We start from the raw sequence: 20,578 nt of genomic DNA, 5'->3' as shown, positions 1-20,578 counted from the left end.
TGGGTTGGATGCAAGTGAACAAAGCGGTAGCATCGAATGAAACCATAGTTTCATTTTGTCCATCATTGGCTACTTTATTAACACAGTCCATTGAGTTTTGGACCTGATGTGGTGTTTTGCCCACCAAGGGTGCTTAGATGTTAGCCGCCTACTTAAGAATATTAGAAATCACAGAGTTGATGCTGCTGACAAGTGGTCTGAGAGGTGCCCCTTTGTGTATTTTTGGAAGACCTGAAATGCCAAGAATGGTCTCCTGTAGATAAAGCCGGTAATAAAGTGCACAGTTGATGGTTCCTGACTTTTCTAACGTTAGTGCTCGATAAATAATGTTGAGTTGAGTTGTAGGTACTGTTTATTCTCTTGTGGCTGGGTCTCTTTTCAGTCTTAAATACACGTTGGCATCATCTAGAAGCGTACTTGTCTGCTGGCAAGACTGGACTGTGATGGTTTCACAGCTTTACTTTTCTCCGAAGAAATGCTGGAAAGAACTTCTGACGCGTATAACCAAATTTAGTTGATTCGGTCACAAATGATCGTATCAACTATCCGAACTTGTGGTGTTGTGAGAAAGCCGTTGTCCAAAACCTTCTTTTATTGGGTGAGATCTCTGACAAGCCAGACCACCTCACAAATGTCAGTGATGTCCAAGATAAAAAGTTGAGGGCCCAACACTGCCGAGGGACATCACAAATAATATCCTAAATTAAAGAAAGGTCACCCACCCACCTTTAGGAGTTTGCAGTTTTCAAACGGAAAATATATTTTCTAAACTGTCACTGTAATCCTCACAGTAGGAAATTAATGAAGCGAACTGTGAAGAAAAAATTGGCCTTTTCTGGCCCAATCTTGTATCTCTAATTTGGTGCTAAGCACCCGCTATAATTGCATTGTAATTAGTACTACAATAATCCAGAAGCTTTACAAAAAAAAAAAAAAACATAGAACATAGAACATGGCAAAATTATTCATTATAGGTATTTAAAAATAATGACCATTCCTTGTTGGGATATAGGCCGACTAATTCAGGCAATCTATTTTTCTTTTATTTCAGAGGCACACACAACCAATTAACTACAGGGAGAAAAAAAATCCTAATAAAAGTGTCTTTAAAAAAACATTAATGAGCACATATTCTTGACCCATCTTTTGTAAACACTGTAATATATTTAACATAGGCCTAAATAGACCATACTCTCTTGCAGACGGCACGCTGACGCCATCTCTTGGTCAGTTTGAGAAATGCTGTAGGCGACAGCACCTGTAATTACAGCAAGATTTATTTATTTTTTTATTTTTTTATTAAACATAAACACGATTACTTCAGACATGTATAACATATGCATCATGATGTTTAGTACAGGAGGAAACGTTATATACTTTATATATATTTTTTTTTAATTAAAGAATGATAACTGTAATTCAACAAAACATGCCTCTGCCAAATCTAATATTGGGGTCTAAGGAACTGAGCGACAGAAGAAAAAGGGGGTCTTCAAAGCAGCACATATTATATCCGTTTTTATTTTCTGCATAGTCATTTATTTATTTATTTCGTCATTTATTTATTTAGTCATTTAGTCATTTATTTATTTAGTAATTTATTTAGTAATTTACTTAGTAATGTATTTATTCATTTATTTAGGCGTTTATTTAGTCATTTATTTATTTGGAATTTTGGCAGTTTTGGACCTCCGTATATACTAAGTTACTAACTGCCTAGGAGCTGTATTTGTCTGATTTGTACGTATTGTAGTTTATTTAGTGATAATCTGCTCGCGAGGTGGTAAAATATCCAAACTGTCCATCCATCCATTTTCTTGACCGCTTATTCCTCACAAGGGTCGCGGGGATTTTCCAAACTGGATGGAATCAAATGTCCTGATAGTGCAATTGACCCCGATTCAATTTCCAGCACACTAGATGGCGGTAATGCTTTTGAAACGTTCGATGCTACCACCAAGTTTGTCCGAATGGAGACTCCGTACGACTTCCGGCGCTCAAGGATTTGCTCCATTGCTCTGGAATACATCTTGCATTCTGTTTATTATTAAATTATTATTGGAAATTTTACATTATTGACCGAACCGCTGCATATATGTAACAGCAATTTTGCAGAGAAAAGTCTGAAATGGTAAATTTGTGCGGGAGGTCGAAAGGTAAAATGGCGGAACATGATAGAGTTTTTCAGTCGCGACTCTAATGTTTTGTAAGTATGCATTTAGCATTGCATTCGGTATGGTCTCTTTTACTGCGATGTACTTTTGTCAGCTGTTGCTGACATACATGCCTGGATGCGTTGATAGTGCATGGAGAAAATACTGTAGCGTCGCTGGGAATCTGGAGGTGCTCCCAGTATGCTTTGCGGCGCTAAGGATATAAATATTGTTTAATGCTTTGTGTTATTTCTTTAGTGGTTTAATTGTTCATTTAGTTATTAGTGATGCTATCTAGTTTGTTGTTGTGTGGTGATGTTGGTTTTGCTGTGGCACCATCATTGTGCATGACATGTTGAATGATGACTTGCTTACTTTGTGTGAGTTAGTAATGAAGGCGAGCGAGCGAACTTCTGTTTACAGAAATCAAAGTCGCAACTGTCCATCACTGCCCCGTGAGCGCTACAATACATTTGGAGTCGTGATCTCTGAAGAACAAAATCGAGTGGCTCCATCACGTAATTATTTGCACTGAATGTGGTCACTTCATATTTTTCGTGGCGTCGAATCACTTTTTGTCTCATTGTGTTTCATTAGGAGCGTTGTTTGCTCTCCTCGGGAGGGGTTTACTGCAGCGGACGCACTACCAACAATGTTCAACTGACGACACGAAGTTGAGCTGGCATCCGAGCATCTGTCCCGTGACTGCGAAACAGAGATGAACAGAAAAAAGGACAAAGGATTTGAGAGTCCACGGCCCTTTAAATTATAAGTATTTTATCTTTGTTCGCATAAATAGATTTGTGAGTTTCCATTAGTTGACTAGAAAACACTATAAAAGAAGTACAGTGTGTTGTTATTTTTTTCTGTAATGCTATTATGCCTTTTCTTTTTCTTTTACGACCCACCAGGTTGTTTGCATCAACAATATCAACTTCCAGAGAAAATCTGTAATTGTGAGTAGAAAACGTCTTTACAAGGCTAAATTTGACCACATCCATGCTAAAACATAATGAGTACTTGCACAGTATAATGATATTCTACAAGACCAGCATCTGATAGCATGCTATCCAATTGAAGTGTTCTATCAAATATTCGATCATACTGTATAAGGTAACGATGCCCATATTTTACCGATGCTGTCAATGCGGCAGTAGAATATTGATTACAATAGTTTAGGTTGTAGTTTGCATTTGTGTTGAACTGAACTGCACTGCATCGTTATTACAGCTGTGTTGTAATATTTTAGTCACCTCAAATACAATAATTTTTGGGCTAAAAGTCACACCAATTTTCAAAAAAATATTTAATAGTTTTTCTTCATAGTCTGTTCGTATTACTTATGTTTGAGTGTGACTTGTGTAAAATTAGAGCTTTGACTCGCACCCAAAAACCTGTTCCCTAATTGTGTTGTTGGTAGCTAATGATTTACGGTTGGATACGAAATTTCTACTTCTAACTAAGGAAAAGTTTTGTGATCACATGATTAAATTGTGAAAACAATGCGAATAAGAAGCAGCCGCAAAGCCTTATTGAAGAACATATTCTATATTGTCATCATGGGCATATGAAATCAATGGAATGACAAACATGATGATAAGTGAATGTACAGTATTTTGTCAGTACTTTGTTTGAACAAATGACTAATTCAAATATAAATAAATATTTATCTTTTTGTTTTGCCTCCTTTTTTTTTCTTCTTTTTTTTTTTTTATCATTCAGGGCTACGTTGAGCTGACCATATTCCCGACAGTACCCAACCTTAACAGAATCAAGTTGAATAGCAAACAGTGTCGTATCTACAGGGTTCGAATAAATGATCTTGAAGCTCCTTTCATTTACAATGACCCGACTTTGGAAGTGTGCCACAGTGAATCCAAGCAGTAAGTACACTATAGCAAAAACTTTTCGGGTTTTTGTTGCATTTTTTTTCATATTCTTGATATCATTCAAAATCACCTGCATACATTAATGTATTGTGCCTGTCTGCATTCATAAAAATGGAATGTTTCTTACTAGATGAAATAAATGGTGCGATTGATGTTTTTCGACAGAAGGAACCTGAATTATTTCTCTAGTGCCTATACTGCAGCAGTGAGTGCTGTGGACCCTGATGCAGGACATGGGGAGTTGGTCATCAAGGTTCCTTCGGAACTCTGGAAACAAGGAGATGGTGAGGCAATCTAGACCAAACCATAGTGTATGACCAAATCTCCCTCCCTCCTCCCCAAACTTATTAAATTAGAATTTTTTTATTTTTTTATTATTTTTTTATTTTTTATGGTGAAAGAACAGTCTATTCTTTCTTTTGCTTGACTTTGTATATATACTTTATAATCTTAGAACATAGTTTGTGGGTACAGAAAACTGTGTAAAAACGTTATGATTTTTTTCCCTTTAATTAAAAATTCATTACACAAGTTATCGGTGTTTAATGTGAGGTGAAACAATGGCCTTTTCATTCATTTCAATAGAGAACGATGATTTGAGATGTGTTTTGAGTTACGAGCGTTGTCATGGAACAAATCTAAACTCATAAGTCAAAGCATCACCCTATTTTGTAAATGTATGATGTAAAATAAATCAAGTTAATACAGTACAGTTTTTCTCTAAAGCATGTAAATATAAAGTAGTATGTAATGTCACTTGAGTTGGTTTTCCAAAATTGTCACATTGCTACTAATATTCCATGTTTATTGTGTGCTTTTGTCTCCAGATTCACATCTCTTAAAGGTATACATTGAATTTTCCCTGGACCAGCCTAAAGGGGGTCTCCATTTTGTTATCCATGATGTGGAAGGCACTATGGCTGAGAGGGGTGCTCACGTGTTCTCCTTTGGACACCACAACTCCACTCGGTATTAATACTTTTATTTTTATTTATTATTTTTTAAAGGTGCAAATCTTGAGGTGCATTACTGCATTTTTCATAATTAGTGATGACAATGACACTCACTAGTATTGCCTGCTAGTTATTATTAGTCATGAAATTTAAAATAAAGAAATCACAAGTTAAATAAACATTTTTGTTGTAGCTTTTCTGTGGAACTTTTTTCCACGTTTTCCCAATCTGTTTAAGTTACTGAGACTGTTTTAATCTGAATCAGGTTTGATGATTATTTTCCCGGCTGAGCCTTAAGGGAAATTATAGGGAAATCACTTCAGGAAGTTGCTGCACATTATTTAGCAATTCTCTTTTCCTTGCCAAAAGGGGGAAAAGGATTTTGCTGATGAAAAGTGTGCAATAGTCGAATGGCTTGCGAAAGGAATGAAAACACTGAAAATTGCAAGAAAACTTAGTGATAATGTAAAGAAAGAAAAGAAAGACAATTGTGCTTGTAATTCAGATGGTTAATGGGCTTATTCAAGTAATGGCATATTAATGAAATTTCCTGTCAGGCAGTTGCATTGTATTAAGAGAGCAGCTGATAAAAGGGCACTGGTGAGTCACAAGCAGGTAATTGAAGCTGCTTGTGTCTCTGGAGTCCGAGTAACCTCTCAATGCGGAATCCTTCAAAGGCTTGAAGTCATGCATAAAGCTTTATTTCGGTTTCAAGAAGAAGAATCATTTGCAGTGGGCTCCAACATTCATGTAGACAAATTTTCTGTAGTTTTTATTTTCAGTGATGAAAGTTGTATATTAATCTACGTGCGTGGACTTGGCGACTTGATTGACACAAAGCTGAAAACCTTTTTTTCTAATATATGAAATTAAATATTTCTTAATTGACTTTTCCCCCCAAGGTTCTGGTTCCCTTGTGTCGACTCCTACTCAGAGCTGTGCACATGGAAGCTGGAGTTCACCATAGACTCCTCCATGGTTGCTGTGTCATGTGGTGACCTAGTAGAGACAATCTACACGCATGACATGAGGAAGAAAACGTTCCACTATGTCCTAGCTATCCCAACCGCAGCCCCCAACATCTCCCTGGCTGTTGGGCCCTTTGAAATCCTTGTAGACCCCTACATGCATGAGGTGAGGTTGTTTTTGTATTTTTAAAATAAAACTAGACGAAATGCAATTTCTGGAGAAATTGCGTGGGAATGCTGAAAGCTGAATGCTAAGATTTGAATGCATGTGGAATGCTTATGAAGTAAATTGAGAGATAAATTATGACCTCATGGTTACTGGACAATGCACTTTACCAACTGTGCCACCGAGCAGTTTAAGACACCTGGTAATAATAAGTATGGAAGTGGGCGTGGAAAGGGATACTTAGAAAAAGTTCAACGTCTGTCCCATTGAAAATGAATGGGGAAAAGTTGATATTACAAGTTAAATTGTGCAAATACTGTAAGTAATGTGGAATCAGACGATATACTGTGTACCCCGGGAGGTGTGAATTTCTGAAGCTAGTTGAAATTTGAACAGTCTAAATTGGAAGTATTATATGGGAGTTGTTACGTGGCAAAAAAGTGTGGAGAATAAAAATCACAATAACATACCTCTTTTGATATTTTCACCTTTTGGATACACAGTTGCTATTTTCAAGTTTTGCTAAATAATTGGCCATAACATTTCTGTGCTTTTAAAAATTGTTTAACATTCATGTTGAAATATCAGTTTAGAAACGAGGATGGACAATTGTCCTCGACTTGCCGACCAGAAGAGATTATGGACAAGTTTAGAGAGTCTGCTTGAACTGTAATTTCATTCTTTCTGTCCTCCCATCAGGTGACCCACTTTTGCCTGCCACAGCTGCTGCCACTTCTCAAACATTCCATGTCTTACCTGCATGAGATTTTTGAGTTCTATGAAGAAATTCTAACGTGCCGCTACCCTTACTCCTGCTTTAAGACGGTTTTTGTGGACGAGTCCTATGTGCAAGTGTCTTCCTATGCTTCCATGAGCATTTTCAGGTAGGGCAACGTTTTCTTTAAAAATGTTTTTCATTTTTACTGTTGTGTACTGTAATACAATGGTGCCTTGAGAGAATAGATATTTTCTGGAGTGCCCGCTTTGGCCACATGGGGGCAGCATAAGACTGACTGATGGTTATTCATCCTTGGCAAGTCAATGGCAAACAGTGGCAGCTGCTCACGTGTGTCTGTGGGTTCCTGCAGAATTAATCTGCGCCAACTTGGACATTGGTTGCAGACTTAGTGTGATTGCAAGACGTATTCCAGGGCATTGACATGTGTTGACAAGATGTGTTTTTCACAGAACTTTGCCTTGTCTTCTTCTAGCACCAACCTACTTCATAGTGGTCTGATCATCGACCAGACCCCTTTGACACGTCGTTGCCTTGCCCAGGCTTTGGCTCAACAGTTTTTTGGGTGCTTCATCTCCAGGATGTCATGGTGAGACATGAGCAGCTCACTTCATTAAAAAAAAGACAGTAGAACTTTTATTTAGCAATCATTTGGAAAGCAACTGAATGCATATTTAGTGTGAACCTAAACGTTCTATTAACTTGCCTTGTACGTCTGTAGGGCTGATGAGTGGGTGTTGAAAGGAATCTCGGGCTACATCTTCGGCCTGTATCTGAAGAAGACTTTTGGAGTCAATGAGTATCGGCACTGGATCAAAGAGGTATCAGCTTTGTTGTATTTCGAAATTTTCACAAACCTGGACAATTGTCCAATAATTTGGATATCCGAGCAGTCTGATGCTGACTAAGTTATACTGTGTTACTACTAGGAATTGCAATTCCCTCCACTATTACTGATGAATACTAAGAAATACTTGCCGAAAGGCCTATAATGCGGGTTAGAATCAACTATTTTAATATATGGCTCCAGGCTCCAGGGGTGATTTGAATTGCGTGCTAATTCACCTTTTTTGTCAAATGCCCTCAATAAAACGACATGCAAACAAATTCAGTACACTGAAAAACAACAACAAACACTTCTCCTCAGTCAAACAGTTATGTTCTAATGAGACGATTTCAATTTTATATGCTCAAGCCATCCTATACGGCCAAGTAGTGCAAGTCTGTAAGTCACATCCAGTCTTTCTGTTTTCCAAGTAGCTATCTACCATTTTGTTCCTCATGTGTTCAAGTGACATTTTCTTAACTATCAAGTCCAAGCGTGCAATAAATATCGACTTTCCCAGGCTGATGCTGGAGCTTTGAGGTCTGCAGGGACATGATGAGGAGAAGCTTGACAATGGGGTCTGTAGCCAGACCATTCTTAAATCTTTTTGTATTTCTCTTTCTGACTTTGGCCATCAGGGGTCGCCAAATTGCATGATTTGTTTATCACAGTTGATGCCCGTCCTATGCAACCCACTCATTTTCGATACAGGCTTGGGACCTGTGCTTCTAATTGGCAAACAGCCAACATCCTTTTAGTGTACAACATAAGAATTTGAGACATATTATTGCTGTTTATTACACACACACTGTACTGTGTATTTTGGAAAGACAATTGATTAAATCCGTCATGTTATTGCTGCTATTTCAAGATAACCTATTCTGTAGGATTGTGAGTTCCTGTGTAGATCTTTCACTTATTGCTGTTAAATGCTCAACTTAGCTTTTTTTTTTTTTTTTTTTTTTTTTTACTGCCGTGTATTACAACTTGAATAAGCATTACTGGTGCAGGGATGTATTCGGTTGTGAAAGGGTGGGGAATGAAATGGAAGAATACAGAGAGAGGGAGCAAGGGACAAATGAACAATTCTCAGCGCTTTTTTTTTTTTTTTTTTTTTTTTTTGCAAGGGATGACTCACATTGGCAATGCATCTTGAGAAGAGTAAAGATTTGCGTGACATCCAGACATTACATGCCAATTTGGTGGCGGTGGAACATCTATGTTTTATATTTAAATAATGTATTTGTTTGGTCACAGGAGCTGGACAAGATTGTGGAATATGAACTGAAGATGGGAGGCGTTCTTTTGCACCCAACGTTTAGTGGAGGCAAAGAAAAGGACAAGTAATACGTTTTAATTCAGTTGCAATGCCTATCAAGTGTGAGACAGAGGAAAGCGTAATGAAATTAGTCTGAAATCACATGCTGACATCAGTCCTTCTCTTTGTGCAGCCCAACACCCCATCTTCACTTCTCTCTGAAGCACCCTCACACGTTGTCATGGGAGTACTACAAAATGTTCCAATGTAAGGCTCATTTAGTGATGAGACTGATTGAAAACAGGATAAGCATGGAGTTCATGTTGCAGGTGAGATCTTCTTTTTAACAGTAATATTCTGAATTATATATCGGTATGAACTGCAATTCCACAGTGTGCTCTAATGGACCGAGGTTTTCAAGTTGGCCCTGGTTTGTTCAGTCCTGAAGATGTTGCCTATAGTGATTTGCAAGCAAATGGATCATGTTATTTATTCATGATGAATTGTATTCCCTTATTTTCACATTTGACCACACACCAGGGTTATTATAGTTTGGGAATTTTCATTTTAGTTTGTTTTTATTTTGTCTTGAGTTGATTTATTTATTGATTTGTTTATTTATTTTTTATTTAGTTAGTTAGTTTTAATTAGTTTTACGGGTGATTCAGTTAGTTTTTATTAGTTTTAGTTTTTTTTAAATGCTTAGTTTTAGTTTAGTTTTCATAAACTAGTTTGTTTATTGTGCACAATATTTAATAAACAACATGGTAAATTGAAAAAAGCCACACATTTCTTACCTAGCCCTGCGATTGGCTGGCGACCAGTTCAGGGTGTACCCCGCCTACTGCCCATAGCCAGCTGAGATAGGCTCCAGCATTTCTGCGACCTTTGTGAGGAGTAAGAGGTTCAGAAAATGGATGGATTTCTTACCGAGCAAAGGTGCTTTTAGCTGCTTCTAGATTACGCCACTACGTTCTGTGTGACACACTTTCAAACGTCTTTATTCCGGTTAATATCAAAATAAATAATATACTTCAAATCACATTTAAAATAATCATCCCCAAAGGCTCATGTATTAAATACATTACCAAAGCCTAAAACGAAGGACATTTTCACTTTAATTATAGTTAGTTTTGTAAACATAAAATGTAGTTTCAGTTAGCTGTCGTTTTTTAAAAAGCATTTTCGTGTTTTCTGAAGTTTAGTTTATATTTTTTTGTTTACTAAAATAACCTTGCCACAAACCAACAAATATAAGGTAGAAAATTAATTTTGGGGTTGGAACGGAATAATTGCATTTCCATTCATTTCAATAGTAAACAGTAGCACAATTTACAAATATTTTATACTGCCAAGTGGGGGTCAGATTCGTAACATGATGTTCCACTTTAGTGTCTAACTGCTGAGCCATTGGGTCTGGTTTGTGGTGTTCTCATAACAACAATCTGACTCAATACATAGTTTGCAATCTGAATGCAACAACACTTATTTATTTTTTATTTTTTTATTTCCCGTTGGCTTGTTGTTCAAACATTCTGTTTGCTTTCTATCCTGAAACCACCTCACCGACTGTTTATTCATCAGAAAATGCATAAACAAACGTAAGATCTAGAACAAAAAAATGGTGACTTCATTTCGTTGTCTTTTTGTCTCTCTTTCCTTAAGGTTTTCAACAAGCTTTTGAGTCTGGCTAGCACAGCCTCATCACAGAGATACCAGAGTCACATGTGGAGCCAGATGCTTCTATCTACTCATGCGTTTCTGAAATCAATCTCGAATGTCTCTGGCAAGGACATTTCCCCTCTTATCAAGCAATGGGTGTATCCTTTAATCCACGGCTATCAAACTCAAGGCCTGCGGCCCAAATTTGGCCATCATGTCAGTTTATGCAACCTGCAGTCTGAAAATTATGTACTTCAATAAGTTTCGTTCTTTATTGTTCTTGCGAAGTGCAATAATTATTTTTGTTGTTGTTGACACAAGATGTCAATTTTCTTTTCTTTTTTTTTCTTTCTTTTTTTTTCTTTTTTTACTGAAAAACATGACAGGAAGTAAAGAGAATACATGCAAATGATGTTTTTTTTGTGTGTTTTTTTTTCTGTTTTTTTTTCCTTTTTTGTCTTAACTTGTTCGTAACCAGAGATCAGAGTGCTGTAGTAAAATTTTATGGCAGCTTTGCATTCAACAGAAAGAGGAATGTTTTGGAGTTGGAGATCCGCCAAGACTACACATCATCTGGAACTCAGAAATATGTTGTGAGTATATCAATAACGATCTTTTCATACTACCCATGGAAAATTGTTTAAAATTGTCCTAGGGATACATTTGCAATTGCATCAAGGATCAGGCCGTGAAGCTACGTGTTATGATTATATTAGGCCCTAATAATTAGGGTATTGGAATGGTTGGTAGCAAAAAACAAATGATCGTAGGAGACCTATTCTTTTTTTCTTTTTTTTTTCCCTATTTCCCAGCCAAATATTTGAGTGGCATACTGTGAACTGTGACAACTCTTGCTAGTAGTTTTGTTTCAAAACACTTGACCGATATTAATATCATTTACCTCATTACCTTACTCGGTCAAATGATTATGTAATACTTGTAGACTATTAGAAAAGCTTTTATTAAACTCATTCACTGCCAGTCATTATAGAAAATTTTTACATTTCCAATACTCACGTGATATTACATTCAATAATTATATATAAACCGAATCTACCAAATAACAGAATAGACTCCCTACTTTTTGTCCCGTCCCGTTCTTTTATAATTGACAGCAGAAAAATGTAGGTTTGCCAAAATACAGCCATTTCTCCCATGGACTCTGAAACTGTGTTTATTTCCTATAAAATGGGGCAATGATGTCATCTACCGGTGGTTGGGCATCAGTGAAGTTGTTTCCAAGTTTGATATTTACAGTGGAGCATGCTCAGATTCGCCCCCATTTAGCACCGCTCTAAAAAATACAATTGACAAGTATACTTGTCAAAGGCAGTGAATGAGTTAAGTTGGAGTACATTAATGTATGTAGAATTTTATAGCGTTAATGAACTGACCTTTTACCATAGACTGTCTTCTGAAATGTTTGTATATCCCCCCAGGGTCCCATCAAAGTGACGGTACAGGAACTAGATGGGTCGTTCAACCACACCTTGCAGATAGAGGAGAACAGCCTTAAACATGATATCCCATGTCACTCCAAAAGCCGAAGGTGCTGTAAAACGTCCGCTAGATATACACACATTTGCAATGAAATTGTTCATTTTTCATTTTATATGCAGAACCTTTGATTTTTGGAAATGGCAGCATGGTAGTAAAATTACTTCCTCACAGTCAGGCGAGGTTGAAGTCTCAATTGGAAAATGTTAGTGTAGTTTTCAATTCATCCCTCTTGATTTCGTGGGTTTCTCAGGTTACTCCGTTTGCTTCCTGTTTCACAAGAAAATGCTTCTTGGGTTAATTAAAGTTTTGAACTTGCCCAGATGAGTCTTCCCTGTGATTAACTGCCGACCAGTCCAGGGCATCACCCAAGATCACCAGTTTACCCGCAACTCAAAGGAGACAATCAGTATTATAACAGATCATTTTGTAAACAAATTTCAACCACTAGGCTTGAATTCTCTTTGGTCTTATCATCTGATTTCCCTGTCAACTGATAGCTGTTGTTTATAACTCGCAAATTCCAACTGATTGGATTCACAACTTTTATTTGTTCCCAGGGTGCTATTGAAGGGACACACAAGTGACAGTGATTTCCCTCACTTGTCATCAGTGATAAATCTGTAGACCACACAAATCTGTATGTTAGCCTGAGGGTTGGAGTGAGAATAGAACAGCTGGTTGTCCTCTCTGGGTCTTTTACAGCTCAGTTATAACACAATGCAGGTAGTGTTCGGCGTAAAAAGAAAAGAATCCACCAGTCGCTTTGGCAGATGGAAAGCTAATCTGTGTGACTAAAGGAGTCGGAATGTTGTGATGGGATCCGAGGAATGGCAAATGCAACTGATTACCATGTAAAAGGTGTCTTATTTGGTGGGCTAATGTTTTGTTTTTCATTTTAATGTCTCCTTAGAAATAAGAAAAAGAAGATTCCACTGATGAATGGAGAGGAAGTGGACATGGATTTATCAGCCATGGAGTAAGACAATAATCCCCAGATTGCTATATTTGCATTTTCAAAATATTTTAGTGCAGATGTTCAGAGACTCAACCCAATTCTCAATGAAATTTCCTCGAATGTTTGGATAAATAATTGGAGAGAGAAGCGGCTTCAACTTCTCCAACTAAGGCTTGGCACTCCCAGGTAAATAAGTCGAGTGACCTGAAATAGTTGGTGATGAGGATGCTTAGAGTTGGACATTGGAGTGAAGCACGACCAACACAAAGACGAAGAGATCACAAAAACATTGATTGTGGCCAAATGTACAATAAGCTCACCATGATCAATCAGAAATGAGGGCGACAGTCACACAAGCCTTTCTTTGTTGAAGAAAAATACCGTCAGAATATTCCCATGTTGTGAACAATGTGCTTCAATCCATTTCTCTTCTCTCTTACAAAGTGCCGACTCTCCTCTTCTGTGGATCCGTATTGACCCGGACATGTCAATTCTGAGGAAAGTCGAGCTGGAGCAAGCCGACTTCATGTGGCAATACCAGCTGCGTTATGAAAGAGATGTAGTTGCACAGGTAAGTCCACTGTATATTAACATTTTGGATGACCCCATTGTACCAAATTACATAAAAGTAAAAGTCAATGTACTGTATCGTGTTGTACAATCCAAACTCAGCTGGCAGAGAACTTTGGTTTATCGTTGACACTTTGCTACGCCACATATGCATTGCCACATACATTTGTTTTTCGTGGCTGATGTTGGTCTGCGTGTTTTCTATTTTCCAGGAGGAGGCCATATCAGCTCTTGAAACGTTCCCAACTCCTGCCTCCAGACTTGCTCTGACTGACATCCTTGAACAAGAACAGTGTTTCTACAAAGTGCGAATGCAGGCCTGCTTCTGTTTGGCAAAGGTATATGATACTGCAACTTAACTTAATGTTGTCATTTTGAGATTCGTATTGTCTACATTGGGTCAAAATTGTGATTGAATGGGTAGCATGTCTGCCTAACAGTTTTCTGAGTTTGATTCTCAACATGTTCTCCCTAGTAAAAATAGTTAATTGTTTGTATTTGATAAATAAGGAAAAATATCAGAAATCAGTAAAGGTGCAAATAGTTTTTCGTGGCATCATATGCATTTACATGTAAATAAAGTCTTAATATGCAAATTGTGTTGTTCTGTGCACGTAATAATTGCAGATAGCCAATGCTATGGTGAGCACATGGCAGGGCCCACCAGCTATGAAGTCTCTGTTCACCAGAATGTTCTGCTGTAAGAGCTGCCCCAATATCGTGAAGACCAACAACTTCATCAACTTCCAGAGCTATTTCCTGCAAAAGGTAAAATAGATACTAAATACGTTTTGGTATCGTTACGAGGTGGGTTGGTTGAAAGTGACAGTTGATTTAAAAGGACTTGGCTGCTGCCCTTTTTATGTATTTCTCGTTTTGTGATTTTGTTATGTGCTGCCACAGTATCACATGCAAGTTAAATATTATTTTGAGATTTCATCAGACCACATTTAATCGGAGGAAATACACAACATTTGTAATATGCCTGGCAAAGGAAAGGCAGTGCTAATGATTAATAGGGGAACATAAGGTGTGAAGTTAAAAAAAAATAAAGTGATGGCAGGTTTGCTCATTGCTGGATGCATTCATTAATTATATGCTATCAAGTCTCCCCATCTCTCTTGTAATTTACTTTTTGTCACCTGACGAACGTTTTTTTCCCCCCCCCTCGGTATTCCTTGCAAGACGATGCCTGTTGCCATGGCATTACTCCGAGATATCCAGAACCTATGTCCCAAAGATGTTCTCAACTTCATACTTGACCTTATCAAGTACAACGACAACAGGAAGAACAAAGTAATGATACAGCAACACAATCTATATTCTGTACCTTAAATTGTTAATATTACCAATGCCTTCCTTACTTTTCAGGATTATAGATTATTCCATAAAATAAATGTAATAAATAAATATGTTGATGATTGGCTGAAGAAATTTGTAGTGAATACCACATGCCAATTAATGAATGTTTATTTAGTTTTGTTGTCTACTCACTTGGTCTGTTTGCAGTTCTCAGATAATTACTACCGTGCAGATCTGCTTGAAGCACTGACCAACTCTCTGACGCCAGCCATCAGTATCAACAACGAGACACGAACAGTGGACAATTTAAACGCTGATGTGCGTCTCATTTTGGAGGAGATAACACGATTCCTTAACATGGAAAAACTATTGCCAAGCTACAGGAGCACGATTACTATCAGGTAGCTGCTGTCTGCCTGCGTGTATTTATTATTTGTGTGGTTGTTGTTCAGACTTTTGACTTGTGTATTCGCGAAATATATATTTGGACAGTTTGTGTCATTTGAAATCCATTCTGTTATGGCAGTTCCAAAGTTTGGACTTGCTTTAATTGTTGTCATGTTTTGTAATTCCCCTTTGTTTTCCACTTTGATTGAAAATAGTTCATTTTTTTATCTGTCACAATCAACGCAGATGCATTTCAAGTTCTTTTTTTTTTTTTTTGCTTGATTTGTTTACATTTTTTTTTACCCCACCCCCCTTTTGTAGTTGTCTTAAAGCCATTCGCCAACTTCAAAAAAATGGCCACATCCCAAGTGAAGCGTCACTCTTCAAGTCCTACGCAGAATATGGGCACTTTGTTGATGTCCGTGTTGCTGCTCTCGAGGCTCTGGTGGACTACACAAGAGGTAAGATACAAACACATTGATGGTAGCCATCATTTGATCAGAATAGCTAGAAGTGAAAACAAGCACGCATTTTACAAAATGGGCTCATGGCTGCTACACTGAATTTTACATTTAGGGAGTTAAATTTAAAAATACACTTAACTGGGGGATAAGAACAGGTTAAAAAAAAAGAAAATACACCGTCATTATTATGTCTTAAAAAACACACACACACACACACACACACACACCCACACACACATAGGCACTGCCATATAGATGTTGATTGTCCATCCTTTAAAAAAGGTTGAAATGTTCCAAATCATACAAAGGTAAACAGTGTCTAAACACGGAAGACATTCAGAGGAAGCTCTTACATACAGCATTTGATCTGTATGCAAGTTGAAGTTAAAGGTGAGAATATTATACTTAATCTCACTATAGATTTATCTGTCTGGAATAAATAAACTTTTTTTTTTAAGTCTCCAAATTGTAGTTGTGGTTTTTCAAAAATAACAGTATTCTATGCCAGTAACCTCTGCCACCATTTTCAAAAAATGGCTGCCACAGTCATCTGAATAAAAATTTCCAGATTTATTTAAAATGTATTCAGAACCATATTTGATGCTTTCAATACTAAAATTCCATCCCACTATATATAGACAACTATGTTTACATGTGATCAGATGTAGTTGTAAATAAAGTGTTCCAAAAAGAAGGTGAATTGAACTGTTATAATGGCCAGTGTCCTACAACTGTGCAGTTTTTGTTTATGGGGTCATTTGTTCATGTTGTCTTTGATTTTCAGTTGAAAAGAGTTCAGCTGATTTGCAGTGGCTCCTTAACCTGGTTCAGAGTGACCAAGCTCCTTATGTCAGGTTTGTAAGCATACAGTTTATGACAGTTGTCCATTCTAGTGGCGGCGATGTAACCTGAATTTGTACGTTCTAATTTTTTTTAACATGATGTTTGACTCTCACTAATCTACACTAACATGTGGTGTTTTTTCTGCATTAGTAGCCAAATGCTGTATGTACTTTGTATGTCGATTTTAACATTTTCCGTGTTTGTTGTTGTTGTCAGACATAAGATCCTAGCCATGCTTTGTGAGAATCCACCCTTCACCAAGACAACAGAATCAGCTATATGCAATGAAGCTCTGGTGGACCAGCTTTGGAAGCTGATGAACTCGGGTGAGTGTCAGAAGATTCATGCCTGTCAACCTGATCATCTGTCCAACAACGTTTCCCGCTTAATGCATTCATATACTGTAGGTCAGAAGAATGAACAGAAGCAAATGTTATGGGTTTCAGATATTGAGCGATCTATTTTTCTCTGTCTTCTCCTCAGGAACCTCTCACGACTGGCGCCTGCGTTGCGATGCTGTCAACCTCTACTATACTTTGTTTGGCTTGACTCGGCCTTCCTGCCTGCCGCTCCCCGAGCTCGGCCTCGTGTTGAATTTAAAGGAGAAGAAAGCGGTACTAAACCCAACCATCAAGCCTGACATGAGTGTCGGCGTCGTTATCGACACACCCGCCAGTATAGGAATCCACGGCGTCGGCTTTAACTACCCACCTGTAAGTACTAGGCCAAAACAAACTCAAAGATGGGTATTTTGGAAGTTACAGAATAGATAGAATCGGTTTTGTTTTTTCTTCTGCCAGGAGGATGAAGAGCCCGATCCTATTTCCCTGGGGGTGTGTGGGGTTGGACAGCCTCCTCAGGGCATCAAGAGAAAAGCCGAGACACAGCTGGGCTCCCCTCCAGAACCCGGACAGGCGCTGCAGCATCAAGATGATGATGGCAGAGTCGGGCGCTACAAGATCAGAGTAGGATGATGATGATGATGATGATTCATTATTATTATTAGGGATGTAACGATATCCAAGTATCACGATACGATACAATATGATCACAATATGAAGCTCACAATACGATAATTATCACGATATTGTGGGGAGGTTAGCGATATCTAAAAAAGGTCACAATATTGTAAAAAAAAAAAAAGAGCTCATACTAAAAAAAAAAAAAGCACAATATTGTGCTTTTGTACATAACAGCAATACATATTAAACTACCTTCAATCTCTAATAACACTCAATATTGGGGGACTTACTTGCCATTGCAAGCCCACATTGAGTTCCTCCACTTATTGACTCGCTTCAAAGCATTTTACAATTACCTTCAGCTGACAAGTAGTGTATTTTAAATATAGAAGGGCCAAAACATACCTAATGAAAATTAAACTGCACTAAAAAAAATAAATAAAATAGCCACCAGAGGGTGCTGTAACCGCACAAATGGAAATCAACCTGACAACCAATGTAGCTTTTAAAAATCGTGAACATGGCCACGACGATATTGTGGGAGATTTAATATCACGATATTGCCGGTATCATTACATCCCTAATTATTATCATTATTTTGTATCGCTTTTATGCCTTTTACCAAGGTTTGCTGGCATTTTTTGTCCCTTTCCTCAGTTCTTGTCTCTGTTTGATTGTAGTTTAACATGGAAGATGAAGATATTGATATGGAGACTGTCCACGATAGTCAGGCCTTCATTCACCATCACCTCAATCTGTTGGAGAGACCCTCGACACCAGGTGCTATAATAACACAGTTGGGAAACGGTTATTTCAGTTTGTTGACCACCGCATTGATTCTTTCCTTTAAAAGGTAAAGAGCCGGCATTCATCGAGCAGTCAATGTTGTCCATGCCCGCCACGCCCGGACCATCCTGCGCCAAAGATATAGCGTCCTTGCCTTCGAAACACAGAGGGGAGCATGGCCACCACCACCACGAGCACAAGAAAAAGAAGAAGAAGAAACACAAACATAAACACAAGCATAAGCATGACAGCAAGGATAGAGAGAGAGGTAACTGGCATCCGTACAGCAACAGTCCAGTGAGTGGCAAGTCGCTCCGCTCACCATCGCTATCGGAATAAAATTTTCGCATATCAGAAAAGTCATTTTAATCACCTGCAGGTGACTTATTTATGTGAGGAAGCTCATGTTTTAAAACATCCATTATGTATTCATTTGCTCATTGATAGTTCTTTTTTTTTTTTTTTTTTCCTCTCCTTTAAGGGGCAGTGTTGCGCAATCATTTTATTTATCATGATAGAAAAGTGAAGTTTACCTTGCTAATGTTTTCAGCAATACTATGAAAAGTACATTTGCAATTTAAAATAGAGATAACCTAGAGTGTTTGTAAGTTGACAGCCAATGTTTTTGCCTGTCTTTAGTTTAAAAATTTTTTTTTTTAAAAATCTTCACATAAATTCATCCTTTGAAAAACTGTACTCAGTTATAATGTAATTTTTAACAAACTTCTCGGCATTGCAAGGTCCTATTTTGTAATAAATGCAGTTGTGTTTTTAGTATGTTTTTGTTTGAATTTCTTTTCACCGCTATTGAATTCCAAGTATTGTAATTATTGCTTCTCTTCAAAACATAACAGTATACAATTAAAAAAAATCCTGCATGGAAAAGAAATGCAGCAGTAGTCTACTTATAATAATTTGGAGTACTGACAGTCAGTACTCCAAATTATTTTAAGTAAAATCATAAATACATTCGCACACAAAATCTATAAATGAAAGATGGGTTCAACTGACAAGCAACGCAAACAAACTGCAAATCAGTGAGCCACTGGCACAGATTTGGGTTATTTTTGACCCAACTATTTTTGGAGTGTACATAAACTTGAACATAAAACACAATAAAATCAATGAATAACTACTCTTCTAATTAAAATATCATCGCTGCTATGCGGGAAAAACACTTGCCATTTTTTTATTTGTATGTGTTTGGGATGAAACTGAACGCAGACATCCCAAAAAGGTAAAAAAAAAAAAATGGACATAAGTGTTTTTCACATAGTAGTGATGCAAGAAGCGCTCCTTTCTCATTAACATTTGCATACAGTATCTGACATCCATTTTTAATCCCCATTTGTTACATCCATCCATCCATTTTCATAACCGCTTATTCCTCCTTGTGTTACACTTGTTGGACAAGCGTCGACTCCTGAAGGCCCCTCTCAAACTTGAGTGCAATCAAAAAGTTTGTGTCTCATTCCAGCTGACAGCAGCTCTTCAGCACAGTGTGTTGTGTTTCCACCTTGGACTCAACATCCACCAGTAGCGGGTGTATTGGAATGTCCTGAATAGATGTAACGTTAATTTAAAAATTCTCTATCCCAAAGATTTCAAGGCGTGACAATGAATGTTGGAAGAAACCAATGTGTGTCAAGACTTGATGAATACAAATGCACACGCATGACACACACTACTGTTTTTTTTTTGTTTTGTTTTTTAAATGAAAATTACCCTCTCCGTCAACAATTCCTCTTCACAATGTTTTGATATTGGACAGGCATTTTTGTGAGAATTGTGCCCCTCGTTGATCTGCGGTGCACATAACGCTCCCGTCTTCTCCCTCCGATTGGCTCTTCTGCAGTAGAATGTTCACTACAGCGACTCGGTCAGGTAGGAATGTTTCTGCAGTCCCTGACAAGGTTTGGTGCCATGACCAATCGGAATCTGCATCTCTCCAGTTAGACAATTCCATACATATCCCAATACATGTGGTGCGATACAATTCAAGGACAGTATATAAAGACAGTTTTGCAAAGGAGACAAGCTCACTAGTTGTTTCATTTTAAGTCTTTGGTCAGTTGATGTGAAAGCCATTAAGAGAACGAGAGAGAGAAAAAAAACATGACCACAAACAAATATTTTACCAGGACAGCATCCTGTGTAGGAAAAGTCACCTATACACAAAAAGGTACAGTATACAGAAA

General features: G+C 37.7%; 1 protein-coding gene across 1 annotated transcript; it reads left to right on the top strand.

Moving 5' to 3' along the window:
* Positions 1-1,961: 1,961 nt before the first annotated feature.
* Positions 1,962-19,157, top strand: taf2 (TAF2 RNA polymerase II, TATA box binding protein (TBP)-associated factor). Its single transcript, XM_077526920.1, has 29 exons — positions 1,962-2,206; positions 2,577-2,671; positions 2,751-2,921; positions 3,055-3,109; positions 3,876-4,036; positions 4,208-4,326; positions 4,870-5,011; positions 5,898-6,129; positions 6,829-7,013; positions 7,341-7,454; positions 7,587-7,686; positions 8,949-9,034; positions 9,143-9,278; positions 10,615-10,769; positions 11,090-11,204; positions 12,051-12,160; positions 13,022-13,087; positions 13,511-13,637; positions 13,849-13,974; positions 14,264-14,404; positions 14,822-14,932; positions 15,146-15,339; positions 15,647-15,786; positions 16,574-16,643; positions 16,849-16,958; positions 17,116-17,345; positions 17,433-17,597; positions 18,275-18,374; positions 18,448-19,157. The coding sequence occupies exons 3-29, from the start codon at positions 2,872-2,874 to the stop codon at positions 18,717-18,719; spliced, it is 3,612 nt and encodes a 1,203-aa protein (XP_077383046.1). The 5' UTR covers positions 1,962-2,206; positions 2,577-2,671; positions 2,751-2,871; the 3' UTR covers positions 18,720-19,157.
* Positions 19,158-20,578: the final 1,421 nt, after the last annotated feature.

Source organism: Festucalex cinctus, chromosome 7 (genome assembly GCF_051991245.1).
Source record: "Festucalex cinctus isolate MCC-2025b chromosome 7, RoL_Fcin_1.0, whole genome shotgun sequence".
Classification (NCBI taxonomy): Eukaryota; Metazoa; Chordata; class Actinopteri; order Syngnathiformes; family Syngnathidae; genus Festucalex; species Festucalex cinctus.
The sequence above is the reverse complement of the archived record's forward strand: the minus strand, read 5'-3'. Positions and strand labels throughout refer to the sequence as shown.

Bases quoted from the DNA above. Each gene is read 5' to 3' on its own strand.
- taf2 (XM_077526920.1), top strand. From the start codon at position 2,872: ATGAACAGAAAAAAGGACAAAGGATTTGAGAGTCCACGGCCCTTTAAA. The intron at 14,933-15,145 runs GTAATGATACAG...GTCTGTTTGCAG, and splicing joins ACGACAACAGGAAGAACAAA to TTCTCAGATAATTACTACCG. The intron at 16,644-16,848 runs GTTTGTAAGCAT...TGTTGTTGTCAG, and splicing joins GACCAAGCTCCTTATGTCAG to ACATAAGATCCTAGCCATGC.